At 31.8% G+C, this 11,082-nt stretch overlaps 1 protein-coding gene across 1 annotated transcript; it reads right to left on the bottom strand.

The window, feature by feature from the left end:
* Nucleotides 1-26: 26 nt before the first annotated feature.
* LOC111428359 (GTPase-activating Rap/Ran-GAP domain-like protein 3) lies at nt 27-8,530 on the bottom strand. The gene is made up of 14 exons (XM_023063846.2): nt 7,396-8,530; nt 5,437-5,506; nt 4,963-5,046; nt 4,831-4,912; nt 4,655-4,773; nt 4,258-4,591; nt 3,852-4,079; nt 3,513-3,778; nt 3,130-3,451; nt 1,257-1,627; nt 977-1,205; nt 841-924; nt 571-786; nt 27-519 (listed from the first exon to the last, which is right to left on the bottom strand). Exons 1-14 carry the CDS (start codon nt 7,587-7,589, stop codon nt 299-301), a joined length of 2,820 nt encoding a protein of 939 aa, XP_022919614.1. The 5' UTR covers nt 7,590-8,530; the 3' UTR covers nt 27-298.
* Nucleotides 8,531-11,082: the final 2,552 nt, after the last annotated feature.

Below are 11,082 nucleotides of genomic sequence, written 5' to 3'. Positions count from 1 at the left end.
TTAACAAAAATAAAACAACATTTTCATCTTTAATATCTTTAATTCTCTCTTATTTATCAACATTTCTCTTATTATTACTCACTCGAGAATAGAGACTTAATGATATGACTTATATTTAATTTTTATTAATACTTTTTTGATTTTAAAACCGTGAAGACCATTTCAATTAAACCTTTCTTAATCGTCCTAAGTTATTTCTTTTAACGATTGTAAAACCCGTTTTACTCCGATTGCGACACTCGTTTTCACTCAAGTGAAGTGCAAAGAGGAAGAATTTAAAAAAAGTACATAATTTTATTTATAATTTTGCTACGGAACAACCCTTTGATTTTGGTGGAATTGGAGAACTGGTCGCACTTCTTGAAACCCTTGGTGGTTCTGGAACTGTTAATTTTACATCCGTCGACTTCCAACTATTCGGAGATTCTTTCCTTAATGAAATGTGATCATTATGGGTTGTTTTATTTAATGCTTGAAGTGGAATTCGATAAATTCTTAATGGTTTCATTTCAGGTGAAGCTAAAATCAATTTATATTAAGTTATTTTTAAATTAATCGGAGTTTACTTACAATTAGGGCTTAATGGAGGTGATATTTTTAAATTAAAAGGTTGATCATGCTGATTTGAAAAAAATTCTGGCGCGGTTGTAGCAAAAAAGATATCATTTTTTGAAGCGATTAACTGTAATTTAGGCATGGTGATCGTATGGATTAAATTTCCGTTCACAATCAAACGTATTTCCATTGAATTCGAAGTGAAGCCAATTATGTAAGGAAAAACGCACACTGAAAATCATCTCTTTATTATCAACACATTTCAAAAGCGCCATTTATACTTACCTATATTTGTTGGTACTGAATTCCAATAAAAATCGAAATTTAAATTAGAAAAAGCATCATCAATCTTTTGAAAATGGCAAGTATCTAAAATAAAATTTGTAATTAATTCAAAATAACATTATTTTAACCACTTTACGATTATAACATAAAAGGAGCTGGATTTCATCATCTTCGTACAAATCCAAAGCTGTTACTAAATGAGGTTTTTGTAAATCAACTAAATGTAAATGTTTAAACACTCCTAATCGCCCATTTACTATATCCCAATGATTTTTATATCCAACACAAACTAAAATGTCTTGAGTGGGAGTTAAATTTCCATCTAACACTGTTAAAATACTTGGATTTTCATTCAATGTTATTTCCTAAAAAATTACTTAATAAAATTAAATTTATTTTGATATTAATTTATTTACCCATAAAAAACTAAACCCATCCACTGTATCCGTATCATTTTTTGGACACCAAGCAGTCCAAGCTGCTGAATGTTTCCATTGAAACATCAAAAGCCTCCGTCCGACAGCACAACACATTCTTAAACGAGATCCACCTGTTTTTGAAATAGCATAAAGATGAGTTCCTCTACTTCTTTCTAATCGATGCTCTTTCACTTCGAATTTCGTTTTCGTTTCGTTTATCCGCTCAATTTGATTTAAACGGAAAACGTAAATTTTTCCTTCTTTCCCCGATTGTCCAACTCGAATTAAAACAATCCCATGCGCTTCTATTACGTTTATTTGTCTCGGTTGGATTGTTTTATCGAAAATTAATCTATGAAGATTTCCTTCTAAAACATAAAAAAATATTTATATTAAATAAATAAATAACACCTTTTTTATTTAAAATAAAATTTGAGGATGTTTAAATTTTAATTATAATTTTATTTATTAATTTGCTTTATTATTATTTTGTGTTAAAAGAATATATGTTATGGATATTATTCATAACAATATTGTAAATTAAATAAATTTGGAATATTTATAATTAGTAATTTAAATTTTTTTAATGTTGGTAGTTCCCAATAAGATTTTAATTTAAATATAATTTAATTAATAAACTTTGTAATGATAGAAGTACCTATTATTGTAAATACCCCAACTTTATTCATTAATGAAAATGTGTTTTATTAACTTTAAAAATGAAGTTCATAAATACATAAAGAATTTTTTATTATGAAATTTTAGGTTGGTGCTTCTGAATTCAAAGTTAAATTTGAAAAGGTCAACGTCAAAAAGATTTTGTTCTTTTCTATACTCTGTTTGTTTTTAAACCAGGAGGAGTATTTTAAATTTGTCACCAGATTGACCTTGCACGTGATTGGTTGAATGCGAGGAAGGTTCACACATAGGCAATTTTGAATTTGAAGGTTAGGTTATTGACAATTCGACAGTTTCGTGTCATTATTGTATATTTTGTGTTCTAAACCCATTTTTATTATATTTTGAAAAATACACTCATAACTTCAATGCTAATTTGTATGTATAGTGTTGACGATAACAAACGAAAATAAATACAACAATAAGTAAATAAATAAATAATAATTATTAATTTAAATTTACCGCCAAAATATCTAGTGATATTTTCTGGTGATTTTTTTCAGTGTAAATCTGACTTTCGCGTTTACTCCTCCTGGTTTAAAAACAGAGTATAGTTCTAGTGCAAGTGTTAGTTCTAGTTTTAATTGTTATTCAGCGCTAAGTTGTATATTTTTAAGTTTCGGGTTTAGCCCTGTGTCTTCAGACGCTGAATGTAAGGTAAGGTTAGTTTTGTTTACAAACATTAATTATACCATGAAGTATTCTTTGGTAATTTGTAATGGCAATTATAGCGTGAAGTTTTCTTTTGTAATGTCAATTATAGCGTGAAGGAATGTTCGGTAAGGTTAGTTTTGTTTACAAACATTAATTATACCATGAAGTATTCTTTGGCAATTAGTAATGGCAATTATAGCGTGAAGTTTTCTTTTGTAATGTCAATTATAGCGTGAAGGAATGTTCGGTAAGGTTAGTTTTGTTTACAAACATTAATTATACCATGAAGTATTCTTTGGCAATTAGTAATGGCAATTATAGCGTGAAGTTTTCTTTTGTAATGTCAATTATAGCGTGATGGAATGTGAGGTAAGGTTAGTTTTGTTTACAAACATTAATTATACCATGAAGTTTTCTTTGGCAATTAGTAATGGCAATTATAGCGTGAAGTTTTCTTTTGTAATGTCAATTATAGCGTGAAGGAATGTGAGGTAAGGTTAGTTTACTCCTCCTGGTTTAAAAACAGAGTATAGTATACCTTCAACGATAAAAACACCATCGTCCGTGCCAATGAGGAGTTTGTTATCGCCCCAAGAGTCGGCGCATAAAATTACGGTTGAAGGAAACACTGGATAGAAACAATTAGCCTCCCAAGGGGATCGTTTGAAAACGCTCCCTCCTTGAAGATTGCTGTTGTTACTTGAAACCAAGCTTGTAGGTGCATCTCCTCTTACGATAGCTTCCAATTTTAAAGCTTGCCCGATTCGAACGAATTCGATTTGTCTCGAATCTTCTTTTAATCGAGAATGTCGTGGTGTTTCAGCTAAAACATCTGAGAAAGCTCTTCTATTCAACATCGTCTGAAAATTAAAAAAAAAAAAATGGGAAGTTTGAATCGCTTTTATTTGATTGTTTAGGTACCATTCGAGCATCTGTTGTATGTTCAGTATATAAATCCCTGATGAGCATCTCCAAGGTACGTTCTCGTTTCCTGGCGAAAGTGGGTGTTTCAAAAGTCGCTTTTTCGCCATTGATGAGTTTTACAAGGAGGAAATCTCGAAATGAAAAGGCCTCTTCAAACACGGGGGGACAGGGCAGGCTTGGCCCAAATAATGGGACCGCTTCGTCCGCAAATATTGACATCCTGTACGTGTTTTGACTGTCCAAAGTTATCACCGCAAAAATATCTAAAGAGTTCGATGTTAAGGGAAAAAATTGCGAATAAAGCATTAAAATAAGGTTGCAATTAAATAAGGATACGTGTAAATTGTGATTTAATGCACGTGGGATTAAATGCAACGTGTGCATCTAATATTTCATCGTCCTCACAGTCAACGAAAAGTACGTTTACGATATCGTTTCCTATGTGCCTTTTTCGTTCGACCTGTTGTTTATTATCACGGGAATAAGGTAATAAAGTCGACACGTGAAACATGATTTCGTGGCCCTCGTAAACGGTGTAAATCGAATATTTTCCGGTCATATCACCTGGAATGGTATCAAAAATAGAACAACAAGTTATTTTAAAACAATTAAACGTATTGGATTGATATTGGAATATCTCATTGAAGAGTTCTTTTCATCTGATCTTAGGTACTCGAAAATGATTCGAAACTGATTTTATTTTAAAAAGTTTATTATTTTATTATTAATTTTATTTGTTTACCTTTAACATCTAAACCACCTCGATAATTATCCCACGTTTTAAGTCGTATTCTTTCGCCCAAAAGCTGTAGAAATTTATCGAACTTTTCACTCCCGTTTTCGTTGCTTAAAATTTCGTCATCGCTCGTTTGGCCGTGTTTCATATAAATCACCCCGAATTTAAAATTAACCGAACCCTCCTGTTCTTCGAGCAACAGCAGATCTTTTTGTATTTCCGGAGAAAAAATTTCTTTCGGCCCTTTTTCCACTTTTTCCATATTCGGGAAGTTCGATAATATTTGTTTTACAGTTAAGACTTTATTATGTGTGTAAGGTAACGAAATTTTTTGTGCTCCCTAAATCAAAACAACAAAAATTTATGTATTAACAAAATTGAATGTGGTACAGTTTTTTCTTACGGTTTTTTTGAATAAAATAGCTCTGTAAAGAGGCACACATTGATTGGAGTTTTCGTTAACAACGACGCTTAGAAAAAATGGGGATTTTTCTGAATCGGTTCCTACATAATTTTGATGGACTAATAAATACAATAATAAATTAACAATCAGTTTTTGAGGTCTTTTCTAATTCTTACGTTTTCCAAGGAAATATTTGAAGTACCATCGCGTTTGGTATTCCGGATTTTCCAACACTGGAGTACTCGGAGATCCAAACATCTAAAGATTCATCACAAAACATTTTTTTTAATTAAAACCAAGTGTTTTACCTCATCTTTTTCACCGGGCGAATCCCCATTTTCAATCCTAAATCTTCTACCTTGCTCGTGTCCATCACTTTCACTTTGATGTAGCTGAAATTAAATTAAGTTATGCAACTAAATATACAAATAAAAAAACTTGCTAAATTAGCTTTGGAAGTGTTCGTATACATAATGTATGTTGACTCGAGCTAAGAAAAGGTAAGAATACTAACGAAAGAATAAAAAAAATGGTTGTATCGAGTTTCGCAGGGTCGGATGATGTTTAAATATTTATAAACGCGATATTTCCAGGCGAAATACGGTTCTTGCTATCTTTTAAACTAACTATATTGGGGTGTATAGTTTGGCTGGGATCCCAATCTTCAAGTTTTTCAGTCCAAATCGCGTTACATTGAACGCCTAAGGTTCTAAAAGGTCGACCTACTTAGATAAGACCGAGAAAAATATCATGTAAAGTCTATTTAGGGTAATTTTACTTACTTCTTCAACTGATCCATAATAACGCCTCGAAAACACACCTCTCCTCGAAATAAGATCACTTGCCGTTGAACTGAAACAAAAAAACAAAAAAAAAAAAGACTTCGTCAATTAATAAATCTTAAAATAGATAGAGAAAAAACAATTTTATTAAGTAAACTAGGAAGTAAACGTTTCCGAATCCCATTAAAACCGAATCTCGGATGCCGTTTAAAATGAGGAAACGAGAAATCTTCTATAAACGTGAAAATCAAAATCTTAATGAAAAATTTAATTGAACCTTAATTAACTCCGGATTCTCATTAACTAAAAGAATAAACGATGAAGCGATGCTAAAATGGTACATACTCATTAAAAACGATATTTTATAACGAAAACGTTTTATTAATTTAAGTCAGTGTTATCACCGTTTTGGGTCATTATTAATTTCGTTCGATTTTAACGAACGTGTAACGAACACGTTCATTTCGATAATTGTTCGTTCCGGTTTGTTACACACTGCATTGTCGACGCAAAAATTTGCGTTGTAAACTGCGTATTTACAGGTAACTAAAATCGATAGATAAATTAATTAAAAATTTGTTTCAATTTAAAATTTTCTTGATTCGTTTTTCCCGCAGCTAGTTTCGAAATTCATGAATCCTGACAAGTTCGTACGGAAATTCAGGAGCGTCTCGGAATCTGATTAAACCGGAAACTCGTCCAAATCACTTTAACTGGTAATTGAGAAATTAAGGTTGATTGATACCGAAAAAAAGTTCTTTACTTATTCGAGTTAAATTATGTTTTAGATGATATCGATTTTAATAGTCGACACAATTTCCAAGCAAACTTATCCCAAAACCCACCCTTGAACAATATTCCACGCGTTTGTACTACTCTTGACATTCTCACTTTGAGCCCTTCGTTCCTCTTCGCTCTTTCAGTTTCCTCTTGTCGCAGTGGCAACGTGATAATACCTTACAACTTGTTATAATACCATTGTTTAATGACCTCGTTTATAGTGGGTGCGGTTTATATTTGAAGGTCATTCGATTTTAATTTTTTAGTACAACAGCACGTCTTTAATCTTAATTTTCAAGAAACTTCCTTCTAAATACTTAATTTAGAACAGAACTTCGTTTTCAAATTGAACGATATGCTGTTTAACTAAACACCGGTCAATACCTATTATGAACAACTTTGCAAAGCTCTTTAAACTGTTAGCAAGTTGCTTAACCAAATTCTGCACTATGCGGGGTTTGATTTTAGCGTCAACACAGGTAAAATTCACCACGGTTATTCAGTGGAGGTGAAATCGATTATTTAGGGACGCCAAGAGTTTATTAAACTGCTTGTTACCTCTCTTTGCTGTGGTGTCTAATTTCAAAGGCTTATTAAAGGGAAGTTAATCAATAATATTTATGAAAAAACATACATTAAATCTTCAAAGGGATTTCAAAAAAAAAATGTGACAATTTCAGAAGAAGAAATTCGGTCAACGCCTTTTTTCTTAGCTTCATAGTTTTGAAATGTGAAAAGAATTTTGGTGAAATATGAATGAGTTATTTCCATGTTTAAATTTAAAGATCAAAGGCCAGCTGGTAGAAGAGATCCCGAGAGACCACAATAGAGATGGCAGAAAAGTTACCAAAAGCAAATATTAATTTTACCAGACCAAATCCGTATTATAGAAGACAAGCAACACTTTATACTACTGGGATATGGCTAAATTCTGCTGGCAGAAGATTAAATAGTGATATTAGAAGTTTAAATGCATCGTTGCCGACACCAGGGACATAGCCAGGTTGTGCCTAATTTAATAGATCAAGATTTGATACAGCTTTGATATATTTAAAACTTTAAAGCTGAAACGTATATTTCAAAACAATACTTACAATGCGAAAAGTAATTTTCTTTTGGCACACCTCGTACGTAAATAAAATCAAGTCAAATTTTCTTATTTATTTTCCTTATACTTACATAGCACTACTAGCTCTCCTATGAAATAATTTAATAGCACTAACATCTCCAGTCTGAATTCTCGTCGGTTGTTTTGTTTGCGGAAAATTTGCGACGCAAACACTTTTAGAACGATCTCTTGATGAACCCGGTGGCGGACCGGAAGCTGCATCTTCGTCGTGTCTTTCACCTCGAAGTCTTTGAACAAGTCTCATTTTTTTTATGTATTAATCACTTTAACATTATTTTTATTTATTATTTTTTTTTAAATTATTTTTGAAGTGATGCAGAACGGTTAATTAATCTGATTGTGTGAGATGTATTTTTAAAACTAAGTCACTTTGCCAAGAGTCAAAGTATTTAATTGGCGTTAAAAAAAGTTTCATTTCGTTTAAATGCGTTGAAATTAAGTCAAAGTAACGTATACACGAGCAAAAATGAATGTTTATTTTTAGGTCACTGATAACTAACTACTCAAAATGACTTAACTACCAGCAGGTTGGCATTCCCAATGCTAATTTATTCGAAAATGTGTATCAAATTGGGACGAACAAAAATATGTAAACTAACTTTATCTAAATATATTTTCTTTTTTAATTAAAGGAATTATTTTAATAAAGGCGTTGAAAATTGTATTATTGATATAATAACGAGATCGTAAATTAATAAAATATCAAGAGATACTGTGGCAAGTTTTGTTTATGATATGAAACGAGACCAGCTGTTCGGGTTAATACGATGACTAAAACTCAACGTTGTATCGAAATATTTTCGGTTATCTCTCAATAATAAACTAATCAGTTAATAGAACTTGATTAATAGAACTTTACCTTTAATTTAAGGTAATTAAATGTTATTTTTTTAAATTAAATTGTTATTTATAAGTTATCATGAAAAGTTTTTAACTTTTTCATTTCGATTTAAATTTCTAGTGTTTTCTTGTTCACGTTACCCGTCCCAAAAGGGCTCTCAAAGGGTTCCAGATGACCGCAACCTTGCAATAAAATCTCGTTAGGGGATTTGAAAAGAATCCGAGATTTTCGCCTCATTTCTTTGCCTACAAAGATTCTCAAAGAAAATCTCTGTGGTAATTTTAAAAAATTATTATCACAAAGTTTTTCTTAGTTTCAAATTAAAATAAATAATTAAAAATTATATATATATATACAAAATAATCACCATCACTTCACTAAAATTCTAAATATATATATTTTTTTTTTTATTCTGTTAAGGTAAAACAATTTTCGGGTAAACGACCCTCTTTAACCCCGAACGAAAGCTAAGCTTGAACTGAACGTGAACCTCGAGCTTTCGCGCATTTTCAAAGCTCCGCATACACGCACGAGACGTTGCTACTACTATAATAAAAGCCTAACGCACGCGCAGTTTCATCTTTGCCACGGTTTTCCGTTCATAAAAGAAAACGCAATAACAGTGACGTAAAAGTCGAGGAAAATCGTCGATATTTCCACTTGGAGCGCCATCTTTTAGGGAAAACTTCAAATTTAACGATTATTTTACGTTTTCTCCGATAGGGGTAACTTTTAAATTTACAAAATAGTTTTTCAATTCAACACTATTTTCAGTTAAAATAAATAAAGTTGTACTTTATCGATTTTTCTCGTTCATTTGACCCAGTTTACTTTGTTACAATTGAAAATAAGGAATAAATCGTAGTCGTACGTGCAACATGTGTTGGAAATCCGCGTCCGTAATATCTACGTCGGGAAAAATGATTTATTTACAACGCTTCTGTGCGGGAAAGAGCTTTGAAACGAGTCGAGATGGATTCGTTATTTATTGGAAAAAACGGGAAATTGGGGGAAAGCGCCTTTGAATAACTTAGAAAAATTGCTGTGTCTTCGTTGAATGATGAAAAAGTTTTATAGAGTGACATAATAAAAATTCAATTTTAGATAGGGATTTTTTTTCAACTTTTGACTGCTTAAATATGCCTCATTTGAACAATAAGGTACTCGAAACTAGCAGATTGACGAGAAATCTGACGTTACAGATAGAATCGTGCAGATTGATTTCTGAAACAAACCAAATCGTGGGGTAATAATCTTTAAATTTAAAGATTTGCAAGAACAAAATCGATGTCAATCACTTTACAGAGTCTTTTATTAGTCTCAAAACTATAAAATTTATAAAACATTGGTAAATGAATTAATTAATAAATAAATTAATATAATTTACCTTTTATCCAAACTTCGTCCATTATGTCCCCAAACTTCTAAACTAGAACTTCTCAAACACTTGTACGAATGAATCACACCCGACGTTCGTCTTTTCGAATTTTTATCGAACTGACTCGATTTTAACGAGGAATTTTTTAAATTTATGACACTCATTTTTATTTATTTTTATTAAAACGAAAAAAAAATGTTATATTAGAAAGTCTCTTTGTTAGAGAGAGCTTCCTCAATGCTGTTTGTTCGAAGGAATGTTTTCGACTGCTCCCCGTTTAAACTTTCGGGTGTAAACAACCCGAAGAATCGGTCCGGCGGCGTCGAGGAAAAGAGTATAAATTCATTTTTGGGGACGCCGAAGGGGAGCTGTGACCTGATTTCTCGCTTTCAAAACAACATCCAAACATCCCCCGATATCGAACTTTTTTTGTGGTAAAACGTGACTAGTTTTGGTAATGATTTAAAAATATTTGAGTTTACTGATGGAAGTTTGTGGCATAACTAAAGGTATCTCGTAGCTAGATAAAGGAAAATTCCCGTCCTGGCATGCGCTATTTCACTGAAGCGATCATCAAAGGAAGGTGATTGAGGTTATTTTTGGTGATCGTTCGGATAACGCAGGAAATTTATACATAATAACATACTCACCCAGATACAACATTAAGTAATTCTGGCCAAGCTAATGTCAAAAGAGAGTCTCGAACGAAAACTTCCCAAGATGTCAGATGGGATTCGCTGAGAACTCTTTCAGATCTTTGAAGTCTTGGTCTTGTGGGACGAAGATTTTTATTCTCCATTTTGTTAACTTTTCGAAATCGCCTAAAATGAGATTTTAAAGAAAATTACATGTTCATTAAAATACAAGTTTGGTATTAAAGACCCTTAAATGCCACAAAAAAATAAATGGGGGATGGTTAATTACTCCGGACCCGAAGCTTTGTAAAGTATCCGATCGATAGTTGATTAACGGGCGGATTTGAGTTTGTCAAGTTTACAAAGCTCGATGCCGTAAAGTTGGTCGTAATTATAGTTAACACGTGTGGAAACGGTGCGAGATTAATGATCTTGTTAAAAATAAGGGGTTTATTTATAGGAATTAAAAAAATATTTAAATTTATCATTTACATTTCGAAAGATGAATGAAATTTAATTTTCTCGTCTCTCTTTCGACTGAACACTGAAAATGTTAGATCTAACAGGATTATTATGTTTATTTGAAAGTACGGAACATTTCCGGTGCAATAATTTATCCTTTTCATCGTTAAATTTCTAAATAAAGTTTCTCGTATGGAAATCCTCTTAGATCTTTTGAAACATATTTAATATTTAAAAGAAAAAAAACGGATTTCGTGTTAAATGCAATAATAAATTCTTTTAGTTTTTAGAGAACAAAAGTTTCCCTATAGCTATTGTTAGCAAGTTTCTGGGTCTTTTTCAAAGTCTTTTTATTCGAGAATTTTTTAAAGAAGATGATTCCCTAAAGACCATTATCTCCGACATTAATTTTGACCTAGTT

This window comes from Onthophagus taurus, chromosome 10 (assembly GCF_036711975.1).
Source record: "Onthophagus taurus isolate NC chromosome 10, IU_Otau_3.0, whole genome shotgun sequence".
Lineage (NCBI taxonomy): Eukaryota > Metazoa > Arthropoda > Insecta > Coleoptera > Scarabaeidae > Onthophagus > Onthophagus taurus.
The sequence above is the reverse complement of the archived record's forward strand: the minus strand, read 5'-3'. Positions and strand labels throughout refer to the sequence as shown.

What these genes read in the sequence shown, in the direction of transcription:
- LOC111428359 (XM_023063846.2), bottom strand. Translation starts at nt 7,589, where the DNA reads ATGAGACTTGTTCAAAGACTTCGAGGTGAAAGACACGACGAAGATGCA. An exon ending in CATTAAATCACAATTTACAC is followed by an intron (nt 3,779 to 3,851) that starts GTATCCTTATTT and finishes CGAACTCTTTAG; the next exon opens with ATATTTTTGCGGTGATAACT. An exon ending in ACCTCCATTAAGCCCTAATT is followed by an intron (nt 520 to 570) that starts GTAAGTAAACTC and finishes AATTGATTTTAG; the next exon opens with CTTCACCTGAAATGAAACCA.